Source organism: Mytilus californianus, unplaced genomic scaffold (genome assembly GCF_021869535.1).
Source record: "Mytilus californianus isolate M0D057914Y unplaced genomic scaffold, xbMytCali1.0.p SCAF_3, whole genome shotgun sequence".
Classification (NCBI taxonomy): Eukaryota; Metazoa; Mollusca; class Bivalvia; order Mytilida; family Mytilidae; genus Mytilus; species Mytilus californianus.
In genome coordinates, this window is record NW_026262679.1 from 19,961,773 (window position 1) to 19,989,244 (window position 27,472).

A 27,472-nucleotide genomic window follows, 5' to 3' on the forward strand; every position below is an offset into this window, starting at 1 on the left:
ATCAGTGATTTGATGGGTATATTTTTAGTGTGTGTGTGTGGTGGGGGGTGGGGAATACTGTTCCTGTAAACATATTTTTTGTTGTTACTAACTGTTTGTATTGCAATTTTTACTTAGTTAATTTATCTTTTATCTATAATGTTATTCTTTTTTTTGTTTGTTAATTGTTTTCCAAGATGTTACATTGGATACCCTGCATTTTCAGTAACATATGAAAAAATCGCTGAAATACTCCTTCCTAAATTATTGAAAACTATCATTCTGCATTAACACTAATGTCTTGGTGTTACTTAGGTACACCCATTCGGGCAAACACCCTAAAGGTGTATCTAATATAAACATCTTGTTTAGCAGGTCTACAGTACATATTCATATCTAAAATACCTGTGTCGGTATACTATAGAAACATGCACTTTACTTTTATAAATCTGGTATATCTGATTTGTTTTTCTTCTTCTTGTGTTCACAACGTTAACATTATCATATAATTTGTTTGTTTTCCATTTAGTGTAACATAATTTAATTTATTTTATACATTCTACTTCTTGAGTATTACACATATGAAATGTTCCTATTTGTATTAGGAAACGGATGAATATAAGTTAACAGCTAGTTTCCTAGTCTTATTAATTATTCAATTGTATTAATATATGTAAATAATTTAACTTGAATTTAGTTAATCAAATATGATAACACCAAAAATATGAGGAGGGAAACTGATTTTCTGAATTGTCTTACAATATTTTTCTAAGAAGAATTAACAGAAGCTTATCTGAATAACAGATTTAAGTTATCTGACCGACATAAATGTTATCATAACTATTGTATTGGTGAATATCAATATATTCTATTGCACTCATGTCCATTGCTGAATACCTTTAAAGCCTTGGAGTGAGAATTCAGTCTCCTTTTTGTAATTTGAAACACTGCTTTTTTTAAATTTTGGTGGTTTGGTCTTTCCAATAGATTATCATTACTAGTGTGCAATCACTAGTCAATAAATGTTAATTTGTGTGTTTGCATATTCCATGTTGTTCAGTCAATGTCAACTAAGTAAGGAAATCAACTGTCCTATTTGCTTTTTCACTGTCATGACAAATTTTGAAGTACATTAAAGTACATATAAATGGTGCAACTAGAACTGAGTACAAAACCTGGCCACTCCATCTTTATCCATTTAGGTTAACAACATAATATTGTTACTTTGACTTAAAGGTGTTTTGTTTTGTAAACCCAATGTTCTTCTTCTCCCATTACAATTTCTAATAGCTGAATTGAATAACTGTATATATTTTAAGTACTTCAGGCTCGTAACTGTACCAAATATACCATTGAGTCTAAAAAATTGCTGTGTGAAGATCAATATTATATCAATCATGATAGTGTACACTTTTGCAATATTCCCTCTTCAAATAGCTGCCATCATATCATGCTGTGCTTAGCTTAGCCTTTATTTCTATAAGAAGCAATTGAATTAGCAACTTTCTTCTTTGAGGGATTCATTAAGATGTCTTGAAATATTCAATGATTTTCAGGATATGTTGACCATTTTTAAAATATAGTCTGTTCAAAAGGCTCATAAATCAAACAAATCATGTATCATTTGTATATTTGTTTAAATCAAAAGCAAAGAATCATCAGAAATAGATGCAAAATTCTTAATAAATGAATACATGTTATAAAATTGACAGTCAGCAACATACTAACGATCTGCTATCCCAAATGTTAAAAAAGGTTATGGAGGTACTACTATAGACAGTAAGTTCAACACTGATATAATAACAATACAATATTTGTTCTCAGTAAAACAACACTCATATAACATGATTGACTATCTCTCATGTATAAACAGGTTATATAGGTTAGTATAGACATTAGACTAACTTCAGTAACCTGGCAGTAGGTTCTTCACTGATATATAACTGTACAACACTTGTTCTAAGTAAAAGAACACTCATATAACATGGTTGACTATCTCTCATGCATACACAGGTTATGGAGATTAGTATAGACATTAGACTAACTTCAGTAACCTGGCAGTAGGTTCTCCACTGATATGTAACCACACAACTCTTGTTTTAAGTAAAACAAAACTCATATAACATGGTTGACTATCTCTCATGTATAAACAGGTTATGGAGGTTAGTATAGACATTAAACTAACTTCAGTAACCTGGCAGTAGGTTCTCTACTGATATATAACCATAAAACACTTGTTCCCAGTTACAAAAAAACTCATATAACATGGTTGACTGTCTCTCATGTATAAACAGGTTATGGGGTTAGTACAGACATAAGACTAACTTCAGTAACCTCGCAGTAGGTTCTTCACTGATATATAACCATAGAACACTTGTTCTAGGTAGAACAACACTCATATAACATGGTTTACTATCTCTTATGTATAAAAAGGTTATGGAGGTTAGTATAGACATTAGACTAACTTCAGTAACCTGGCAGTAGGTTCTACACTCATATATAACCACAAAACACTTGTTCTCAGTAAAACAAAACTCATACAACATGGTTGACTATCTCTCATGTATAAACAGGTTATGGAGGTTAGTATAGACATTAGACTAACTTCAGTAACCTGGCAGTAGGTTCTTCACTGATATATAACTGTACAACACTTGTTCTCAGTAAAACAACACTCATATAACATGGTTGACTATCTCTCATGTATACACAGGTTATGGAGGTTAGTATAGACATTAGACTAACTTCAGTAACCTGGCAGTATGTTCTACACTGATATATAACCACACAACACTTGTTCTTAGTAAAACAACACTCATATAACATGGTTGACTATCTCTCATGTATAAACAGGTTATGGGGGTTAGTACAGACACAAGACTAACTTCAGTAACCTGGCAGTATGTTCTACACTGATATATACCCACACAACACTTGTTCTAAGTAAAACAACACTCATATAACATGGTTGACTATCTCTTATGTATACACAGGTTATGGAGGTTAGTATAGACATTAGACTAACTTCAGTAACCTGGCAGTAGGTTCTACACTCATATATAACCACAAAACACTTGTTCTCAGTAAAACAAAAATCATACAACATGGTTGACTATCTCTCATGTATAAACAGGTTATGGAGGTTAGTATAGACATTAGACTAACTTCAGTAACCTGGCAGTAGGTTCTTCACTGATATATAACTGTACAACACTTGTTCTCAGTAAAACAACACTCATATAACATGGTTGACTATCTCTCATGTATACACAGGTTATGGAGGTTAGTATAGACATAAGACTAACTTCAGTAACCTGGCAGTATGTTCTACACTGATATATAACCACACAACACTTGTTCTTAGTAAAACAACACTCATATAACATGGTTGACTATCTCTCATGTATAAACAGGTTATCTAGGTTAGTATAGACATAAGACTAACTTCAGTAACCTTGCAGTAGGTTCTCCACTGATATATAACTGTACAACACTTGTTCTCAGTAAAAAAACACTCACCTAACATGGTTTACTTTCTCTCATGTTCATACAGGTTATATAGGTTAGTATAGACATTAGACTAACTTCAGTAACCTGGCAGTAGGTTCACCACTGATATATAAGTGTACAACATTTGTTCTCAGTAAAACAACACTCATATAGCATGATTGACTATCTCTCAAGTATACACAGGTTATGGAGGTTAGTATAGACATTAGACTAACTTCAGTAACCTGGCAGTAGGTTCTACACTCATATATAACTGTACAACACTTGTTCTTAGTAAAACAACACTCATATAACATGGTTGACTATCTCTCATGTATACACAGGTTATGGAGGTTAGTATAGACATAAGACTAACTTCAGTAACCTGGCAGTATGTTCTACACTGATATATAACCACACAACACTTGTTCTTAGTAACACAACACTCATATAACATGGTTGACCATCTCTCATGCATACACAGGTTATGGAGGTTAGTATAGACATTAGACTAACTTCAGTAACCTGGCAGTAGGTTCTACACTCATATATAACCACAAAACACTTGTTCTCAGTAAAACAAAACTCATACAACATGGTTGACTATCTCTCATGTATAAACAGGTTATGGAGGTTAGTATAGACATTAGACTAACTTCAGTAACCTGGCAGTAGGTTCTTCACTGATATATAACTGTACAACACTTGTTCTCAGTAAAACAACACTCATATAACATGGTTGACTATCTCTCATGTATACACAGGTTATGGAGGTTAGTATAGACATTAGACTAACTTCAGTAACCTGGCAGTATGTTCTACACTGATATATAACCACACAACACTTGTTCTTAGTAAAACAACACTCATATAACATGGTTGACTATCTCTCATGTATAAACAGGTTATGGGGGTTAGTACAGACACAAGACTAACTTCAGTAACCTGGCAGTAGGTTCTACACTCATATATACCCACACAACACTTGTTCTAAGTAAAACAACACTCATATAACATGGTTGACTATCTCTTATGTATAAACAGGTTATGGAGGTTAGTATAGACATAAGACTAACTTCAATAACCTGGCAGTAGGTTCTACACTGATATATATCTGTACAACATTTGTTCTCAGTAAAACAACACTCATATAACATGGTTGACTATCTCTCATGTATACACAGGTTATGGAGGTTAGTATAGACATTAGACTAACTTCAGTAACCTGGCAGTAGGTTCTACACTCATATATAACCACAAAACACTTGTTCTCAGTAAAACAAAACTCATACAACATGGTTGACTATCTCTCATGTATAAACAGGTTATGGCGGTTAGTATAGACATAAGACTAACTTCAGTAACCTGGCAGTAGGTTCTTCACTGATATATAACTGTACAACACTTGTTCTCAGTAAAACAACACTCATATAACATGGTTGACTATCTCTCATGTATACACAGGTTATGGAGGTTAGTATAGACATAAGACTAACTTCAGTAACCTGGCAGTATGTTCTACACTGATATATAACCACACAACACTTGTTCTTAGTAAAACAACACTCATATAACATGGTTGACCATCTCTCATGCATACACAGGTTATGGAGGTTAGTATAGACATTAGACTAACTTCAGTAACCTGGCAGTAGGTTCTACACTCATATATAACCACAAAACACTTGTTCTCAGTAAAACAAAACTCATACAACATGGTTGACTATCTCTCATGTATAAACAGGTTATGGAGGTTAGTATAGACATTAGACTAACTTCAGTAACCTGGCAGTAGGTTCTTCACTGATATATAACTGTACAACACTTGTTCTCAGTAAAACAACACTCATATAACATGGTTGACTATCTCTCATCTATACACAGGTTATGGAGGTTAGTATAGACATTAGACTAACTTCAGTAACCTGGCAGTATGTTCTACACTGATATATTACCACACAACACTTGTTCTTAGTAAAACAACACTCATATAACATGGTTGACTATCTCTCATGTATAAACAGGTTATGGGGGTTAGTACAGACACAAGACTAACTTCAGTAACCTGGCAGTAGGTTCTACACTCATATATACCCACACAACACTTGTTCTAAGTAAAACAACACTCATATAACATGGTTGACTATCTCTTATGTATAAACAGGTTATGGAGGTTAGTATAGACATAAGACTAACTTCAATAACCTGGCAGTAGGTTCTACACTGATATATATCTGTACAACATTTGTTCTCAGTAAAACAACACTCATATAACATGGTTGACTATCTCTCATGTATACACAGGTTATGGAGGTTAGTATAGACATTAGACTAACTTCAGTAACCTGGCAGTAGGTTCTACACTCATATATAACCACAAAACACTTGTTCTCAGTAAAACAAAACTCATACAACATGGTTGACTATCTCTCATGTATAAACAGGTTATGGCGGTTAGTATAGACATAAGACTAACTTCAGTAACCTGGCAGTAGGTTCTTCACTAATATATAACTGTACAACACTTGTTCTCAGTAAAACAACACTCATATAACATGGTTGACTATCTCTCATGTATACACAGGTTCTGGAGGTTAGTATAGACATTAGACTAACTTCAGTAACCTGGCAGTATGTTCTACACTGATATATAACCACACAACACTTGTTCTTAGTAAAACAACACTCATATAACATGGTTGACTATCTCTCATGTATAAACAGGTTATGGGGGTTAGTACAGACACAAGACTAACTTCAGTAACCTGGCAGTAGGTTCTACACTCATATATACCCACACAACACTTGTTCTAAGTAAAACAACACTCATATAACATGGTTGACTATCTCTTATGTATAAACAGGTTATGGAGGTTAGTATAGACATAAGACTAACTTCAATAACCTGGCAGTAGGTTCTACACTGATATATATCTGTACAACATTTGTTCTCAGTAAAACAACACTCATATAACATGGTTGACTATCTCTCATGTATACACAGGTTATGGAGGTTAGTATAGACATAAGACTAACTTCAGTAACCTGGCAGTATGTTCTACACTGATATATATGTATAAACAGGTTATGGGGGTTAGTACAGACACAAGACTAACTTCAGTAACCTGGCAGTACGTTCTACACTGATATATAACCACACAACACTTGTTCTCAGTAAAACAACACCCATATAACATGGTTGACTATCTCTCATGTATAAACAGGTTATGGAGGTTAGTACAGACACAAGACTAACTTCAGTAACCTGGCAGTAGGTTCTACACTCATATATAACCACACAACACTTGTTCTTAGTAAAAAAACACTCATATAACATGGTTGACTATCTCTCATGTATAAACAGGTTATGGGGGTTAGTACAGACACAAGACTAACTTCAGTAACCTGGCAGTATGTTCTACACTGATATATAACCACACAACACTTGTTCTAAGTAAAACAACACTCATATAACATGGTTGACCATCTCTCATGCATACACAGGTTATGGAGGTTAGTATAGACATAAGACTAACTTCAGTAACCTGGCAGTAGGTTCTTCACTGATATATAACTGTACAACTTTTGTTCTCAGTAAAACAGCACTCATATAACATGGTTGACTATCTCTCATGTATACACAGGTTATGGAGGTTAGTATAGACATTAGACTAACTTCAGTAACCTGGCAGTATGTTCTACACTGATATATAACCACAGAACACTTGTTCTTAGTAAAACAACACTCATATAACATGGTTGACTATCTCTCATGTATAAACAGGTTATGGGGGTTAGTACAGACACAAGACTAACTTCAGTAACCTGGCAGTATGTTCTACACTGATATATACCCACACAACACTTGTTCTAAGTAAAACAACACTCATATAACATGGTTGACTATCTCTTATGTATAAACAGGTTATGGAGGTTAGTATAGACATAAGACTAACTTCAGTAACCTGGCAGTAGGTTCTACACTGATATATAACTGTACAACATTTGTTCTCAGTAAAACAACACTCATATAACATAGTTGACTATCTCTCATGTATACACAGGTTATGGAGGTTAGTATAGACATAAGACTAACTTCAGTAACCTGGCAGTAGAATGTACACTGATATATAACCATACAACACTTGTTCTCAGTAAAACAAAACTAATTTTACATGGTTGACTATCCCTCACGTATATACAGGTTATGGCCGTTAGTATATACATTATATTAACTTCAGTAACCTGGCAGTAGGTTCTACACTGATATATACCCATACAACACTTGTTCTCAGTAAAACAACACCCATATAATATGGTTTACTATCTCTCATGTATAAACAGGTTATGAAGGTTAATATGGACATTAGACTAACTTCAGTAACCTGACAGTAGGTTCTACACTAATTAATAACCATAAAACACTTGTTCTCAGTAAAACAACACTCATATAACATGGTTTACTATCTCATGTATTCACAGGTTATGGAGGTTAGTATAGACATTAGACTAACTTCATTAACCTGGTAGTATGTTCTACACTGATATATAACAATACAACACTTGTTCTCAGTAAAACAAAACTAATTTCACATGGTCGACTATCTCTCATGTATAAACAGGTTATGGAGGTTAGTATAGACATTAGACTAACTTCAGTAACCTTGCAATAGGTTCTTCACTGATATATAACTGTACAACACTTGTTCTTAGTAAAACAACACTCATATAACATGGTTGACTATCTCTCATGTATACACAGGTTATGGAGGTTAGTATAGACATTAGACTAACTTCAGTAACCTGGCAGTAGGTTCTACACTCATATATAACCACAAAACACTTGTTCTCAGTAAAACAAAACTCATACAACATGGTTGACTATCTCTCATGTATAAACAGGTTATGGAGGTTAGTATAGACATTAGACTAACTTCAGTAACCTGGCAGTATGTTCTACACTGATATATAACCACACAACACTTGTTCTAAGTAAAACAACACTCATATAACATGGTTTACTATCTCTCATGTATAAACAGGTTATGGAGGTTAGTATAGACATAAGACTAACTTCAGTAACCTGGCAGTAGGTTCTTCACTGATATATAACTGTACAACACTTGTTCTCCGTAAAACATCACTCATATAACATGGTTGACTATCTCTCATGTATAAACAGGTTATGGGGGTTAGTATAGACATTAGACTAACTTCAGTAACCTGGCAGTAGGTTCTCCACTGATATATAACTGTACAACACTTGTTCTCTGTAAAACATCACTCATATAACATGGTTGACTATCTCTCATGTATAAACAGGTTATGGGGGTTAGTATAGACATAAGACTAACTTCAGTAACCTGGCAGTAGGTTCTCCACTGATATATAACTGTACAACTTTTGTTCTCAGTAAAACAGCACTCATATAACATGGTTGACTATCTCTCATGTATACACAGGTTATGAAGGTTAGTATAGACATTAGACTAACTTCAGTAACCTGGCAGTATGTTCTACACTGATATATAACCACACAACACTTGTTCTTAGTAAAACAACACTCATATAACATGGTTGACTATCTCTCATGTATACACAGGTTATGGAGGTTAGTACAGACACAAGACTAACTTCAGTAACCTGGCAGTATGTTCTACACTGATATATAACCACACAACACTTGTTCTTAGTACAACAACACTCATATAACATGGTTGACTATCTCTCATGTATAAACAGTTTATGGGTGTTAGTACAGACACAAGACTAATGTCAGTAACCTGGCAGTAGGTGCTACACTGATATATAACCAAACAACACTTGTTTTCAGTAAAACAAAACTCATATAACATGGTTTACTATCTCTTATGTATAAACAGGTTATGGAGGTTAGTATAGACATTATACTAACTTCAGTAACCTGGCAGTAGGTTATTCACTGATATATAAGTGTACAACACTTGTTCTCAGTAAAACAACACTCATATAACATGGTTTACTATCTCTCAAGTATACACAGGTTATGGAGGTTAGTATAGACATTAGACTAACTTCAGTAACCTGGCAGTAGGTTCTACACTCATATATAACCACAAAACACTTGTTCTCAAAAAAACAAAACTCATAAAACATGGTTGACTATCTCTCATGTATAAACAGGTTATGGAGGTTAGTATAGACATTAGACTAACTTCAGTAACCTTGCAGTAGGTTCTTCACTGATATATAACTGTACAACACACGTTCTTAGTAAAACAACACTCATATAACATGGTTGACTATATCTCATGTATACACAGGTTATGGAGGTTAGTATAGACATTAGACTAACTTCAGTAACCTGGCAGTAGGTTCTACACTCATATATAACCACAAAACACTTGTTCTCAAAAAAACAAAACTCATAAAACATGGTTGACTATCTCTCATGTATAAACAGGTTATGGAGGTTAGTATAGACATTAGACTAACTTCAGTAACCTGGCAGTACGTTCTACACTGATATATAACCACACAACACTTGTTCTCAGTAAAACAACACCCATATAACATGGTTGACTATCTCTCATGTATAAATAGGTTATGGGGGGTTAGTACAGACACAAGACTAACTTCAGTAACCTGGCAGTAGGTTCTACACTCATATATAACCACAAAACACTTGTTCTCAGAAAAACAAAACTCATATAACATGGTTGACTATCTCTCATGAATACACAGGTTATGGAGGTTAGTATAGACATTAGACTAACTTCAGTAACCTGGCAGTATGTTCTACACTGATATATAACCACACAACACTTGTTCTAAGTAAAACAACACTCATATAACATGGTTTACTATCTCTTATGTATAAACAGGTTATGGAGGTTAGTATAGACATTAGACTAACTTCAGTAACCTGGCAGTAGGTTCCTCACTGATTAAGAATATAGAACATTGTTTACAATACACACATTTATTGACATTATAGCCAACCCCATCCTGCCTCAAAAATTCTGGAAAAATGACTTTTCTTCTTAGTTGTTTGAACATCCAGTAGTTACAGGTCTAGCATATTTTGTATGCCAAATTTCCAGGAATAAAAAATTGTACAGACCTGTTAGAAATTGTAAAAAAAAAAATTCTAAAATCCTTCAAGGTTAAATAAACTCATCATTAATACCAGTATTGAAAATTAGTAAAATTTGTCTTTATTCAAATGTAAAATCCTATTTTTCAATAAGCAAGAAGTAAAAAATATAAGTTTAATTCTAAATCAAGTTCAGTGCAAGTACGAAAATTTCCCGAACTATTTTACACATTGTTCTATATTAAAGTAAATCGGTAATGTAATTTATCGAAAAACTAAATATTTGAAGGATTTAAAGTCGAAAAATAAGAGATACAGCTTTCAAATACAGTGATTTGAAGAAGAAAAAACTGAACAAATTAGAGCACCCTCTACTTTTTTAAAGAAAAAATGGTGATCTCATTTTGTGCCCGTATTATTGTATAATATGCATCCCTGGCTGGAGTATTTGCTTCTGAGATAAAAGTCTGTGTATAAAAGACAACTTTATATGGTAACCATACAAACATGTGTACTCATTAAAATAAAACAAAATTTCAAAAAATAACTTGATTAAGTTGCTTTCATTTGACATTGACTCATTCATCTAACTCATTCTTTTTCAGTTGTTCTGTCTATCTCACACACAAATTCTTCATTACTGGTTTTAGCTGCAAAAGCCTCACCAACACAATGGGTTTTTTTGTGAAACCAGTTCTTGCATATTGTGCATTGAATCTGTAAAATATAAAGTTCAAGTAATTTAATTTAAAGCCTTTAAGTAATGTGTCTTTAAAAAAAAAAGTATATAAGAGCTTTTGTTAAAAAAAAAATTTATCACACTTTCATTGCATTGTTATTTAAAACATGCCATAGTTTCTCTGAAAGTTATTTAATCATTTAAAAAAATATATATTCTAACATTCAGGTACTGGAAACCTTTATCAGTTGATATTGGCTTACCAGAACAGATTTTACCTCTAAAATTACAATGCTCAATTTTTTTCCTATTTGGATTTCCAAATATCGCCTTGCAGGTGTATTACCCCCAAATCATAGTACATCACATCCAGTTTCAAACGAAAAACGGTTTAAAAAATATTCCCTTGAATTTGACAGTTGTAGAAAATTAATCCTACATTTGTATGAACTGGACTAGGTCATTCACAAACATATCATAAAAGTCCTTAAAGACTTTTATTTGTTTGTGACTAGGTCCAGTTTATACACCAACAAATTCCTTTAAAGCGGTGTTTAATCCTATAATGTATGAAACGTAATAAGTTAATACCAATAAAAATTACATCAAGGACAGGTCACATGTCCTTTAAATGCACGATTCTGTTGATCTCTATGCATGAGAAATTTGAAAGCTCAGACAAGATTAGGAATACAAAATAGAATATATAGAGTATAAATGATTACCAATTGTTCTTCATTAACATTTGTTTGAAATCCACAGCATGGACAGCATCCCGCCATGTGTCCTGTAAAGAAAGGAGTTTATAAAAATCTGTGAGATATAAAAAATATGACAAGCACTTATTATTATTATCAAAAATAATACCTAAGATACTCCTTAAAAATATGTTATACTGAAAGGATATATGTGGTAAACTCAATTGAAACATTGATACGCAAATGCATCTTCACACAATACGCAAATGCAAAACATAATTTCTCTTTCAGTGTTGTGGTATTCAACAATGGGAATAATCATCCCACTAATGGATTAAATATGTAATTGAGAGGGTAAAAATATTGTAATTAATATATTTCTTAGTATGTTCAGTATTTATTTATACAGTTATTAATTTTTATATTACCTTCAAACATCATCAATGTGTGTGCTATATCTGCTCTTTTATTATTTACTTCTTCTTGGGTAATACCAAGCAGAGATTCTCCAGCAAGATATTTCTCAGCAAACTGCAATAGTTAGAAACATTAAATAAAAATAGTGACATTAAGTTCATAGCAATTTACCAAACAATAAATCAGACCAACAATCATGTGTTGTTTTGATCATAGTGTTACACCATTTTTGTGTCAATAAATAATCTGTACAAGTCCCGCTAAAGGAAATAATGATGGGGTAATTAAAAAAATAAAGTTATGTAGTATATATTTGCAGAGTTTTGTATGGATTTTTTAGTGGAAGCATTTAAAGCTTATACAATGTTTGTGTATTACCATTACCTCAATGCACAGATGAAGTGTTTATATGTTATTTTGTAACACTCGTTGATTGATGAAATGACCATTATGTAATAATAATAATAATAATAATAAATTCTTTATTTAAAGAGGGTAAACTCAGTTAGTTACAATAAACTAATCTTCCCTGAGGCCCTCACATACAAATTACAATACAATCAAAAACAGATATTTACACATAGTTAATTGTTCAGTCAAGTAGTTCAATGTAATATTATTAACATGATAAGATATAAAGCTGTTCAAGATGTACATGTAGTCAAAAAATCAAATAAAATAAAAAATATACAAATACATTGTAGAAAACATAATCTTATCAGGACTGTGTAAAAGTACTTCTTGATACTTTGTTTAAAAGTATAAGTGTTTTGAGCTTTACGCATTTTGTGTGGTAGTCCATTCCATAACACTGATCCAGAATAAACAAAAGATTTCTTAAATAGCTCAGCTTTTGGCTTAGGAACTATCAGATTACCTTGAGTGACACCTCTCAAGGAGTAAGGATTATTATCTGTTTTCAGTTTAAACTTAATTCATTAATTTTAATGTTTACCAAGAGACAGTAGATGCCACAACTGGATCCATCTAGTTGTTTGGAATGGTCAGGTACTTCCAGTGTCCAGTTTTTGTACCCATTCTCTGGATGAAGAAGTAGCATCTGTCCTATGTATTTTCTGAGAAAAAATATTATTTGAGTTACATGCTAAGTATTCCAGACACATTAAACACCACAAAACAGACATGTACCAATAAATATCAGCATAAAATCTTGCAGTGACATAAATTTCAATGTAATATATTTTATTTCAATCACTGTACCAGATTTATAAAAGAACTTTGTGAACAGTTCACTCACTAAATATCTAGGATTTGACTCCTTTTGCACTCCATTGCAGGATAAGTCAGCAGGTATCATCTTTGCTATAAATATAAAATTTCTAACTGGATAAGTTAGCTTACCTCCAATGTAAAAGAACTGTTCTCTTTTGGTATGCTGTTTCTCCCAAAGGGTTGAGAAAAACAACCTTTCCCTTTGATGGTTCAACAATCTGAAAAAAAAAGTATTAAGTATTATATTGTTCTGGTATGAAGTAAAGGCAACAAAACTAATACAACAGTCTTGCCATGTCTTATGACATTCAAAATGCAATCCCTTTTGGTTTTGGTCCTTTGAGCAAATATTGTCATTCACTAGCAAATTGATTCAGAAAATATTATGAAATATTAACTGTAACAATTGTATTAGCTCTGTCAAAATCATTTTGACAGGGTTGCATTTTGGAAAAAGGTGTCACAGATGAAAAGTACAAGTTGAACAGGGAAACAAGGGACTTGCTGCATCCTCTTTTTGTGAATCTGATTCATCCAAGTTAAATTGGAAAGTTCCTAAATATGTTCACAAAAAAAAATTTGATGTGCTGAAGTTTATACATCTTCTATTTTCATATAAGAGGGAATTGTAATTTTTGGACAATTTTCCTATACACAGCCCTCTGTTGACCAAAACTCCATTATAGCTGTTTCTGAAAATAATTATTGCAAGTACATTTGCATGTGTTTGGTAAAATGAAGTTATGCTAAAATTCACTAACAAAATTCCAAATTGGATAGATGACAGTTGGTGATAAAATGAGAAATGGAATCAATTTCATGAAATTTTTTATTCATACATGCAATAATTATGTTGTTGGGTTTATGTTTTAGTTCACGGTCTTTAATGAGACAACTTAAGAACAATATATTTTTTTTACAATATGGTAAATGAAGATGTTTTTGTTAATTTAATCTGTATTTCCACCTTTTTGGTGTTCATAAGAAGTACTAATACATACAGTGTTTAAGTTTTTTTATTATTTTTTTTAGACAAATATAATCATACAAACGAAAAATAAATACACCATAGCAATGATTACCAGCAAATCCCAATGACCTCCTCTCTCATGGTAGGCTCCAATGACAAAGTCGTATGGGATTAATTTGTTCTGAAATTACAGAGTTATTATTAGAACTAATAATTTTAATCTTTCCTAAAATTGTAAAAAAAATGAATTTCTTCCCTAAACATAATGGAATTCAGGGCTAGACAATATTTATTATTTGCTTTTAATAAAATGGTCTATCTTGCTACTGGTAAATTTTTTTATCCCTGTACTAAACGTTGACAATTCAGAATGAACCTAGTAAGCATTATTTACAATTACCCTTAATAGTATTAAGAAAATTTCTAAAATGGCTATCATAGAAATGTTACTCTTTTATGCAAAATTTCTAATTTATATGTTTTTTTTTTTGGTGACAGGATGTTTACCTTTTCATGTCGTCCAGGGACATATCTTCCATTAATTATGTTGTTTGTGCTGCTGACCAACTGGTGTCTAACTTTAATGTTTCCCTTGTCCATCTCAGTTTGGGCAATATATGTCAGGTATGCATCCATGACCTTAATTGACAAAACAATGCCATTCTTCAATGTTATATTTCAATGAAATACCACATTGCATATTCATCAAAAGAAAAACTGGTTTTCTTAAAACAATTTGAAGACATGGAAATATGACATACTTTTAGAAAATTCAACAGTTGAATTCATAAATCAAATGTAATAATGATGCAGTTTCTTGGTCATTTTACTTTGCTGTCACCATAAAGAAAAAAATCAGTAATGATATCAAGTTCTTAAAGTTTTCTTTTTAAAGAAATACATATATTCATTTTAAAGTTTGGTTTGGGTTCTTCTTTAAGACATATTTAGGAAGTCATGTAATTTATAGAGTATTTTATGGATGTTCTTAGAAATAATAAAAATTTCACAATGAAAGCATGCATGTATAAAAACAAAACAAATACTCAGTGTTGAAGAGATTTTTACAGAAGAGAATATTATGTGTATGGATTATTAGTTGAATACATTGACTTACTTTGTCTGTGAGCCAGTTTGAGTCTTTGAGAGAGTTTATGTCTCCATATGTTATATCAATACCAAAAACCTTGGCAATGAAATATTTGTTGGCCATATCTTCGTCCCAAATCTTTGCAACTTTATTTTCAACTGAAAAAATAACTGCATTTATAGATTCAATTGGTATTACTTTGTTTTTTACAACTGTTCTTTTAACTATGCTTTATCATACTGATGAATGAATAGAGTAGTGTACATATAATTTATATACTTTTTTAATGATTGTTTTGTAAAAAAAGCAGAAAATTAAGTTTAAAGGTGTCAAAGATACTTAAACGAGTTTTTAATGACATACAGTACATCTTAAATTTTATCATATTTGAAATATTAGATGGCAAACCTTTTTGTTTATCAATTTCTGTGACTGTCAAGTCTGTCATAAAACCATCCATCCATTTAATTTTGCTAGCCTTTGATACCAAAGTTCCTGAAAGTCATATGATATATAATCAGCAAAAAATTAACTAAACATTTCAAGAGGTCTGTATCCCAACTGGTTTAATATGCTGGATATCAGGAACCCATAGTTTTACCTTTTGTATTGTTAGGAAAAACATCAATAATAAAGCTTTGCTGGGTCACGGACTGTATATTACATATGTTTGTAGTCAATTCTTTTTGGCTGGTCAACTAGCAGGGTGAATTATAAAATATTGTTCATGGTTGTTACTATATTATTTGGCCCCCTTTTTTACAAATCCCATATTTTCAATCCCTACTTTGCTTTTGTGAAAAGAATGATTGTGTTCAAATTTCTGAGAGACCAATTGACTAAAATAAAAGTTATCAAATGGAAACAAAATTCCACATACAGACTAGAACTTCACAATACCATATAACATTGTTATAAAATTTCTTGTCACTATTTTCTTTCCTAATCGTTCTTTTTGAGTAAACAGGTCAGGTAATCTTGAGTATTTTTTTTTGGGGGGGGGGGGGGGGGGGGGGGGGGGGGGAGAATTATAGGAGTGTTATAAAATCTTACCTTCTGTTTCTATTCTTGCCTTTTTTCCAGTATTTGTAATGTTTAATGTTTTCATCTTTCTTTTAAACACTTGTCCACCTATAAATTTAAATGAAAATGGTTGAACGTATACAAAACACAGAAAATCCTAATACAATATAATTACACAAGTGCCAAATATACCCCACAACCTTATGTAAAATACAATCCACATTATTTAATGGGATGGTAAAGGTATTCAAGTATTAAAACATTATTTGTACATTTGAATCAAGTTATTCACAAATAAAATGCTACAATGTCTTTGAGCCAAATTTCACAATTTCTAAGGAATTCATGAAATTTTATAAGTTATTAAGTATTGGCATAATTACAATGCAATGATATTAAAATATAAAAATTTGTGGTAGAGAATGAGTTTCATTAATAAGAACTTTAATAAAACAGTGAAACTAATGTGAAATCACTAATTAATTTTGTAATACAATACATGTACCATTTTTCATTTCTTCTTGGGTTTTAATGCCAGCAATAAGCTCTTTCATGCTTTCGTCTATTTCTGCTTGCAGAACTCTGGGGTCTTTTTCTTTTGGCAATGTTATATTTCCTTTTTCCACTAAATAAAGTGTTTAATTACTGAATTAATTACATTTATATATCGCACTTATAAAGTCTCTCCAAGTCCTGATTGCTATAATGTGATCAATATGCATTAGGAATAACTTCATTTTTATTAAAGGCTCTGGAACAAAGTAGGTATTGTTTAAACTGTAGATTGTATTCTGTCAATGCTGACTGTTGGAGTTTAGCACCACTTTAAGCACTATTGGCTATAATTGTGGCGGTCACCTTTTACTCTTCAAGCAACAACTCACACCCCATGCAATTTCAAGACAACTCCTAGAACCAGTTTAAGCCACATTCATTCTAGATGTCAATCATCTTAAAAATGTAATTGAAGACAGGAACTGGAAGACATAGATGTGGGACTAACCAAAAATTACAATAAGAACAGATAAATAATTAGAAAGAACACACTTAGTCTTTGCATTACATTAGAACATGATGCGAAAAGATTCAAGAGGCCCTGTCTGAAAGGGATATAAATTTTTATAAATATTTGAAATCGAGATAAGAAATCATTGCAATGTTTATAATTTAATGAAAAAGGTCAACAGTATCAGGTTTGCAATAATAAAAACTTGCATTTACAATTTCAGTAGTGTTTTTGATTTGCAAAATTATATAATAGCATTAAGTAGATTTCATTTTACCAGAAGTCAGTGATTCAAAATAATAAATGCATGCATTAATTTCTGAATTTCCAGTAATCTAGACATTACTTTTAACTCCATAATACATAAGGTTAATAACACCATTGAACATTCAATTTGTCAGTGTACCTTTCCTTATGGGAAACTATTGTACCAAGTTTGGTGTGGACTGGATGTAAGACTTCAACCCTATAGTGCCTACAAGACAGACACATGGACAAACAGACAAAGGTTTTACTATATCCCTTCACAAGGTTGGCATGCCACAAAACCAGGTTCAACCCACCATTTTTTTCTTAAAATGTCCTGTACCAAGTCAGGAAAATGGCCATTGTTATATTATAGTTCGTTTCTGTGTGTGTTACATTTTAATGTTGTGTTTTTGTTGTGTCGTTGTTCATCTCTTATATTTGATGCATTTCCCTTAGTTTTAGTTTGTAACCCGGATTTGTTTTTATCTCTATCGATTTATGAGTTTTCGAACAGCGGTATACTACTGTTGCCTTTATTGCAAAGGGAATAATAAACTTACCTAAATGTCCTAAAATAAGATTTGTAAGTCTAAATTTTGCTGCTTCGTGTAAACGGTCTGGTGCTAAATCACACAAACTTTTGATGGTGTGGACATGCTCATCTTCTGAATTTGTGTATAGATCTATGACAGCTGGCCCAAGTCTGGAACTCAAGTCCAATGTAACATGACTTGAAGATACAGCATCTTTTACCCATTTTTCAAATACTTTATCATCAACAGTATTCAGATACTCTGCAATAATAATTCATAGATAAATAAGTTTTTCTTATGTTTTTCTTACAGTAAGATTTCTGAAAAATTATCATATTTAACAGATGGGCAATTACTATTCATATGCAGTTTTGATGTATTCAAGGTTATTTCATTGGCTAATATTTACCATCAAATCCACAGTTGACCTGCTGTAACTAAGGGTTTAATTCCTATTGAACTGCCATATTTTATTCTCCAAATCCTAAATGTTCAATAAAAAAAACCAACAACATTGAGCACTACCTACCTTTTATACATTATTTTATTGAGATTTAATCCATATTTCAAGCCTGGAAGTATCAAAACAACCTTCCATGTTGAAGTTCTGCTTTGCAAATGTTCATTGTATAAACAAAATTTGCATTATTGCATAAAAAAGCAAAATTTTACAAAGGTATATCCTTGCCTGTAATCTTATTTGAATATCATATCAGTTGAAGAGCGCAACAGCATTTTACTTTGCAATGTATTGGAATATGAATAACAGTACTTTAGTTTAAGCGTTGTTGGTGTCAATTGGTGATATGACTGTAGCAAACGTAGGTTTTACTGTCAACACTGCATGGCACCAGCAAAACTGCATTTGTTACCAACAAATCCCCATTTCACACAAAACACTCTTCAAATACAACACTGTTTTTACAGAAATAAGACTTTAACACTAAGTTATAGACCAGGAAAGTATGATTTTACAGATATCAGTCACAATATGAAGTGCATACATTAGAATGTTTCATTATTTAATACAAACATCTAAACCTAGCCACAATGAATATATTTTCTAATTAAGTACTTATTATTTGGTTGCTAGATTAATTGTTAAATTCTTGGTTTTGTAGTTTGCACATACCAAACTAATCAACAACATTTTTAGCCAACTTATAATCAATTTTAAAGATCACATTTAAAAACAGCAATTACTAGGCTTTTGTTGCTATACAGGTAATGAAACTATTTATAAAATGAACAAAAACTATCACCTTTCACACAGTTTCATAAAATCATAAGTCGATGTACTGTTGAAACTTATCTATCTTACCCATGACAATATTTAACAGGTCTAGGACTTTGAACTTCGCTTTCGGTGTTTGTTTCCTATGATCTGTCAAATCAGATGCTAAAAGAAATTATTAGTTAAGTGGGGTTATTGATTTTGATGACTTCAACAAACTCATATACATAAACTCAAGCATTCATTGAAGCATTGTTACCTATATACTTATTCCCTACTGACATGAAGCATTAGTTAAATCATTTACAGGAATAAAAATAAACATTGACAACAAAGTAAACATAGCAGTGTCACAAATTTTCATTTTCCACAAAATAGCATGTGAAACCTTTTTTTTTCAAAATTTATCTATTTTTGCAATCTTTTTGTAAACTATTTGTGTACATTTTAAGATAGGTAAAACTATTTCCTCATCGTTTATTGATTTTTTATTAATAATTTCTCACTTACTAGCTTCAGTCTGTTCCAGAATCGCAGTCCCTGATATAATTTCATCAATAGTTTGTTTACTAAAAGGCTGTGGATCTGAGAACAAAAATTGAAATGATATATTGAACTCTGGAATAACATTTCAAATGAAATACTGTATTTACTTAACTTTTGCTTTGTAATAAATCAGCAGGTCTTTAAAAGCTGTTTTCTAAAGCTAACAGTAATAACAAGTAACATTATATTCTCAGGACTGTTTTTTCCATCACAATCAGGATTTTAAGTATAAACCATATTTCAAATTTATGGTCACTCTTATTTTGAAATAATGTTTTGAAGTAATTACTTGTTAACTGATTTTTGCTGAATAAAGTGTGTTAAATTCCTACCTTTCAAGTCATTTTCAATAAATGGTCTTCTTGCTGTCTTTCTTCTTCTCAAAGGCAGTTCCTTAAAAACTGTTTGTTTTTTTTTAGATCTCAAACCTGCAAATTTTCAAATCAATTTTCAAATTTTTAATTTTCCATTAAGAAACAAAGAAATATTTATTTTTTCATTTTCATGACAAAACAATATGTTCAACTTTATATAATGTATCAAAAGTAATAAAAGTATCATACCACTCGGATGAATATCTTAGAATTGGCATAGACAATAACAATAAACAGCTGCAATAGGAGCACATGATATGCCCTTATTGTGAATATTGAAATTGTTGCAAGAATAAAATCGGATATTTCCAAGGCTTTTAATCATAAGCCAATAAAATGGATCTGTAGAGAAACATGCCTGAAGATACTGTTTTCTTATAAACGACAGTTAGTTATGTTCACCAATTCACAAAAAAGTAGGTAAAGTTTACACTAAATCAATCCAAGCATACCCTGTTATGGTACAATATGTAAAAAAAATATTAAAATCTTAAAATCAAAGTTCTGTTACTCTGGAGCAACAAACTAGAAAATTTATGAAATCAAAAGGGAGATTCATTTCATTAAATTCTCGCAATAATATTAAGTTTGGAGGAAATAAATTCAAGAATATGGGAGTTAGTGCGTAAATTGTGAAAAAAATGTCTTAAATGTAACAGTTAAAGTTCTGTAACTCTAGAACTCAGAATTGGTTAAAGCAAATTCAAGTTATGGTATGAAGTGTTGATGTACAGACAGACGGACGGACATTGGTATACCATAATACGTCTTGTTTTTCAAAGACAAAGTGAAAACTATAAGGTGTCAAAATCCTCTTTGATGTGCTCTAATAATGTTTTTATTACATAATTAAAAGAGAGAATATATTCAGCTCTTTTTGAAACTAATTTTGAAACACAATAAAAGAAACATATAACATTAGAGATTGATAAAGATCAAAAACACAATTTACAATATTGGATGAGTAAAGCGTTAATTTTGTAAGTAGTTACCCAATTTAGCTTTTGAAGATGTTATTCTGAATGGCGCTGTAGTGGCTGATTTAACACTTATATTATTCTGTAACACAGGCAGGTTACACTCAGATGGAGCTGCCTGGTCTAATTCTTTCCTGATTGTTTGAAGATTTGATACTGTTTGCCTCAAAATTCCATTTGGAATATCCATGTAACTAAGTGTTTTAATTTTTTCAATTTCCTCCCTAATCACTATTCCCCAATTCTTACAATCTACATGTACATCTGTTTCATCAGAAACTTCTTGTTTTGTAATGTTTTCAAAAACAGTATCATCTGCATTTGAATCAACAACTTCATTAAAATTGTGAAGTCCAACATCTTGGTAGCATAGCTCATCAATGGTGAAGAGTGGGTTTTCACGATAATGCCCAGCCACGTGTTCCCAAGATGAATCTGGATGATGCAGTACCACTGCCAGAATATGTTTACAAGGCCAGTGGGTTGAATTCCAGTCTTGACACTGACAAGATGGGACTTCAGTGTCATCCCCAAGAAATATATTGTATTTTACATTCGGCTTTGAAAGACTTTCTACTGTATATGATGTTTCATTTTTTATCATCTTTCCTTCAACTTCCTCCCGTGATCTAATTCGAGATCTACAATGATCAATGAAATCCTTTGGCCTGTTGTGAAGGAAATGTGGCAAGGCTACATTGTAGGCCTTAAACTGGTTGGATGACTTCAGGTTGCTTGAGATATAACTACAAAAAAATATGCATTACAAGACAAAGAGCATAAATGTCTGTACTAATCTCCATAACTTGTTTATACATAAGGGATAATCAACCATGTTAGAAAAGTGTTGTTTTACTGAGAACAAGTGTTGTATGGTTACATATCAGTGGAGAACCTACTGCCAGGTTACTGAAGTTAGTCTTATGTCTGTACTAACCTCGATAACCAGTTTATACACGAGAGATAGTCAACCATGTTATATGATTGATGTTTTACTGAGAACAAGTGTTGTATGGTTATATATCAGTGTAGAACCTACTGCCAGGTTACTGAAGTAAGTCTTATGTCTATACTGACCTCGATAACCTGTTTATACATGAGAGATAGTCAACCATGTTATGTGAGTGTTGTTTTACGGAGAACAAGTGTTGTGTGGTTATTAGTATATATCAGTGGAGAACCTACTGCCAGGTTACTGAAGTTAGTCTAATGTCCATACTAACCTCCATAACTTGTTTGAATATGAGAGTTAGTAAATCATGTTATAAGAGTGTTGTTTTACTGAGAACAAGTGTTTTATGGTTATATATCAGTGGAGAACCTACTGCCAGGTTACTGAAGTTAGTCTAATGTCCATACTAACCTCCATAACTTGTTTGAATATGAGAGTTAGTAAATCATGTTATAAGAGTGTTGTTTTACTGAGAACAAGTGTTTTATGGTTATATATCAGTGGAGAACCTACTGCCAGGTTACTGAAGTTAGTCTTATGTCTGTACTAACCTCGATAATCTGTGTGAACATGAGAGAAAGTAAATCATGTTAGGTGAGTGTTGTTTTACTGAGAACAAGTGTTGTACAGTTATATATCAGTGGAGAACCTACTGCCAGTTTACTGAAGTTAGTCTTATGTCTGTACTAACCTCGATAACCTGTTTATACATGAGAGATAGTCAACCATGTTATATGAGTGTTGTTTTACGGAGAACAAGTGTTGTACAGTAATTTATCAGTGGAGAACCTACTGCCAGGTTACTGAAGTTAGTCTTATGTCTGTACTAACCTCGATAACCTGTTTATACATGAGAGATAGTCAACCATGTTATATGAGTGTTGTTTTACTGAAAACAAGTGTTGTACAGTTATATATCAGTGGAAAACCTACTGCCAGGTTACTGAAGTTAGTCTAATGTCTATACTAACCTATATAACCTGTGTGAACATGAGAGAAAGTAAACCATGTTAGGTGAGTGTTTTTTTACTGAGAACAAGTGTTGTACAGTTATATATCAGTGGAGAACCTACTGCAAGGTTACTGAAGTTAGTCTTATGTCTATACTAACCTCCATAACCTGTTTATACATGAGAGATAGTCAACCATGTTATATGAGTGATGTTTTACGGAGAACAAGTGTTGTACAGTTATAAATCAGTGGAGAACCTAATGCCAGGTTACTGAAGTTAGTCTAATGTCTATACTAACCCCCATAACCTATTAATACATGAGAGATAGTCAACCATGTTATATGAGTGTTGTTTTACGGAGAACAAGTGTTTTATGGTTATATATCAGTGGAGAACATACTGCCAGGTAACTGAAGTTAGTCTAATGTCTATACAATCCTATATAACCTGTGTGAACATGAGAGATAGTAAACCATGTTATGTGAGTGTTGTTTTACTGAGAACAAGTGTTTTATGGTAATATATCAGTTGAGAACCTACTGCCAGGTTACTGAAGTTAGTCTTATGTCTGTACTAACCTCAATAACCTGTTTATACATGAGAGATAGTCAACCATGTTATATGATTGATGTTTTTACTGAGAACAAGTGTTGTATGATTATATATCAGTGTAGAACCTACTGCCAGGTTACTGAAGTTAGTCTTATGTCTATACTAACCTCCATAACCTGTTTATACATGAGAGATAGTCAACCATGTTATATGAGTGTTGTTTTACTGAGAACAAGTGTTGTACAGTAATATATCAGTGGAGAACCTACTGCCAGGTTACTGAAGTTAGTCTTATGTCTGTACTAACCTTGATAACCTGTTTATACATGAGAGATAGTCAACCATGTTATATGATTGATGTTTTTACTGAGAACAAGTGTTGTATGATTATATATCAGTGTAGAACCTACTGCCAGGTTACTGAAGTTAGTCTTATGTCTATACTAACCTCCATAACCTGTTTATACATGAGAGATAGTCAACCATGTTATATGAGTGTTGTTTTACTGAGAACAAGTGTTGTACAGTAATATATCAGTGGAGAACCTACTGCCAGGTTACTGAAGTTAGTCTTATGTCTGTACTAACCTTGATAACCTGTTTATACATGAGAGATAGTGAACCATGTTATATGAGTGTTGTTTTACTGAGAACAAGTGTTGTACAGTTATATATCAGTGGAGAACCTACTGCCAGGTTACTGAAGTTAGTCTAATGTCTATACTAACCTATATAACCTGTGTGAACATGAGAGAAAGTAAACCATGTTAGGTGAGTGTTTTTTTACTGAGAACAAGTGTTGTACAGTTATATATCAGTGGAGAACCTACTGCAAGGTTACTGAAGTTAGTCTTATGTCTATACTAACCTCCATAACCTGTTTATACATGAGAGATAGTCAACCATGTTATATGAGTGATGTTTTACGGAGAACAAGTGTTGTACAGTTATAAATCAGTGGAGAACCTAATGCCAGGTTACTGAAGTTAGTCTAATGTCTATACTAACCCCCATAACCTGTTTATACATGAGAGATAGTCAACCATGTTATATGAGTGTTGTTTTACGGAGAACAAGTGTTTTATGGTTATATATCAGTGGAGAACATACTGCCAGGTAACTGAAGTTAGTCTAATGTCTATACAATCCTATATAACCTGTGTGAACATGAGAGATAGTAAACCATGTTATGTGAGTGTTGTTTTACTGAGAACAAGTGTTTTATGGTAATATATCAGTTGAGAACCTACTGCCAGGTTACTGAAGTTAGTCTTATGTCTGTACTAACCTCAATAACCTGTTTATACATGAGAGATAGTCAACCATGTTATATGATTGATGTTTTTACTGAGAACAAGTGTTGTATGATTATATATCAGTGTAGAACCTACTGCCAGGTTACTGAAGTTAGTCTTATGTCTATACTAACCTCCATAACCTGTTTATACATGAGAGATAGTCAACCATGTTATATGAGTGTTGTTTTACGGAGAACAAGTGTTGTGTGGTTATATATCAGTGGAGAACCTACTGCCAGGTTTCGAAGTTAGTCGAATGTCCATACAAACCTCCATAACTTGTTTGAATATGAGAGTTAGTAAACCATGTTATAAGAGTGTTGTTTTACTGAGAACAAGTGTTGTACAGTTATATATCAGTGGAGAACCTACTGCCAGGTTACTGAAGTTAGTCTTATGTCTGTACTTACCTCGATAACCTGTTTATACATGAGAGATAGTCAACCATGTTATATGAGTGTTTTTTTTACTGAGAACAAGTGTTGTACAGTTATATATCAGTGGAGAACCTACTGCCAGGTTACTGAAGTTAGTCTAATGTCCATACTTACCTCCATAACCTTTTTGAATATGAGAGTTAGTCAACCATGTAATATGAGTATTGTTTTACTTAGAACAAGTGTTTTATGGTTATATATCAGTGGAGAACATACTGCCAGGTAACTGAAGTTAGTGTAATGTCTATACTATCGTATATAACCTGTGTGAACATGAGAGATAGTAAACCATGTTATGTGAGTGTTGTTTTACTGAGAACAAGTGTTTTATGGTAATATATCAGTTGAGAACCTACTGCCAGGTTACTGAAGTTAGTCTTATGACTGTACTAACCTCAATAACCTGTTTATACATGAGAGATAGTCAACCATGTTATATGATTGATGTTTTACTGAGAACAAGTGTTGTATGATTATATATCAGTGTAGAACCTACTGCCAGGTTAGTGAAGTTAGTCTTATGTCTATACTAACCTTCATAACCTGTTTATACATGAGAGATAGTAAACCATATTATATGGGTGTTGTTTTACTGAGAACAAGTGTTGTACAGTTATATATCAGTGGAGAACCTACTGCCAGGTTACTGAAGTTAGTCTAATGTCCATACTAACCTCCATAACCTGTGTGAACATGAGAGATAGTCAACCATGTTATATGAGTTTTGTTTTACTGAGAACAAGTGTTGTATGGTTATATATAAGTGTAGAACCTACTGCCAGGTTACTGAGATAGTCAACCATATTATAAGTCCTAATAATTATAATGTCTTGAAAGTCTATTTTAATTACCTTCTATATTGATCTGGTAAAAATCTCTTGATTACAGTTGTCAGCATTCCAGTCAGTGTTCTGTCTGTGAATCTAGTAAGGAAGTCATACTTGAAGGTGCGATTCTGTCTTTCGACACCATTATTTGTGTTTATTTTTACATTAAGGCGTTCCTGTCTAAACAACCATGACCACATCTGCAATAACAAAGGAATTAACATATTGATAACAAGTTCCAACATGTGAGGAAAAAATAGTCATTTTATATAATTTGGTTGCAAAATTTTTATGTATATTAGACTCTGAAAGTTTTCTCTATGAAAGCTCTGACTATAAAAGGGGCATAATGAGTTGACTTAAATGTGAAATTCTAATTAATCTGTAATGTTTTGATTCATTCAATAATTTCTTTTTACCTTCACATTCTTTAGCCATGTATTTGTAAACCAATCTCGAAATTCTTTATGATTTTGCCAATAAATGCTGGATTTTAGGTTGGTCATAGACAGCTGGTATTCATCCTCATTTTTGGCCCTGGCTACTCTCCTTAGGATAGCTATCACATCGTCTTTACAGTTTTGAAGGCCATGCCTATAAGCCTTCAGCCACCTACTCCAGGCCTGTTCTCTGTGAAAATCACAGATGAGGACTTTGCATTCTGAAATTTGGAAAAAAATAGTGAAGCATTTCTTTTATATGACTATAGGAAATATCAAATTCTAATGATCGAATTTCTTGACCATTTTTACTAATATATATTTTTTAATATTTTATATATGAAAGCTTATTTTTGTCACCTACTGATAGAGGAGGGGATAAGTGTCTGTGCAATGCTAGGCGGTGTTGTCGTAGAAGTTAGAAGTGAAAAGTACAGGTTC

The 27,472-nt window shown here is 32.4% G+C and overlaps 1 protein-coding gene and 3 long non-coding RNA genes across 10 annotated transcripts; all 4 read right to left on the reverse strand.

Moving 5' to 3' along the window:
* Positions 1-1,592: 1,592 nt before the first annotated feature.
* LOC127734084 (uncharacterized) lies at positions 1,593-10,504 on the reverse strand. The gene is made up of 2 exons (XR_007997410.1): positions 10,233-10,504; positions 1,593-2,873 (listed from the first exon to the last, which is right to left on the reverse strand). It is a non-coding gene; the product is annotated as an uncharacterized LOC127734084 (long non-coding RNA).
* LOC127734081 (uncharacterized) lies at positions 3,937-9,060 on the reverse strand. 5 transcript variants are annotated; one of them, XR_007997405.1, is made up of 4 exons: positions 8,972-9,060; positions 6,874-7,991; positions 4,414-4,693; positions 3,937-4,273 (listed from the first exon to the last, which is right to left on the reverse strand). It is a non-coding gene; the product is annotated as an uncharacterized LOC127734081 (long non-coding RNA). The 5 variants fall into 5 exon arrangements; XR_007997407.1 differs by lacking the exon at positions 4,414-4,693 and adding an exon at positions 5,534-5,813; XR_007997406.1 differs by lacking the exons at positions 3,937-4,273; positions 4,414-4,693 and adding exons at positions 5,356-5,393; positions 5,534-5,813.
* An 8-nt stretch (positions 10,505-10,512) lies between the features above and the next one.
* On the reverse strand, positions 10,513-20,713 carry LOC127734072 (sentrin-specific protease 2-like). The gene is made up of 15 exons (XM_052243698.1): positions 20,554-20,713; positions 20,186-20,260; positions 19,763-19,840; positions 18,469-18,702; positions 17,159-17,278; positions 16,684-16,761; positions 16,039-16,125; positions 15,658-15,788; positions 15,048-15,179; positions 14,653-14,721; positions 13,700-13,788; positions 13,293-13,413; positions 12,349-12,451; positions 11,948-12,009; positions 10,513-11,260 (listed from the first exon to the last, which is right to left on the reverse strand). The coding sequence occupies exons 3-15, from the start codon at positions 19,764-19,766 to the stop codon at positions 11,135-11,137; spliced, it is 1,356 nt and encodes a 451-aa protein (XP_052099658.1). The 5' UTR covers positions 19,767-19,840; positions 20,186-20,260; positions 20,554-20,713; the 3' UTR covers positions 10,513-11,134.
* Positions 20,714-23,019: 2,306 nt separating this feature from the next.
* LOC127734086 (uncharacterized) lies at positions 23,020-24,276 on the reverse strand. Of its 3 annotated transcripts, none has more exons than XR_007997413.1 (3): positions 24,197-24,276; positions 23,454-23,495; positions 23,020-23,033 (listed from the first exon to the last, which is right to left on the reverse strand). It is a non-coding gene; the product is annotated as an uncharacterized LOC127734086 (long non-coding RNA). The 3 variants fall into 3 exon arrangements; XR_007997414.1 differs by lacking the exon at positions 23,020-23,033 and adding an exon at positions 23,300-23,313; XR_007997415.1 differs by lacking the exons at positions 23,020-23,033; positions 24,197-24,276 and adding exons at positions 23,300-23,313; positions 23,636-23,661.
* Between the last annotated feature and the right edge of the window lie 3,196 nt (positions 24,277-27,472).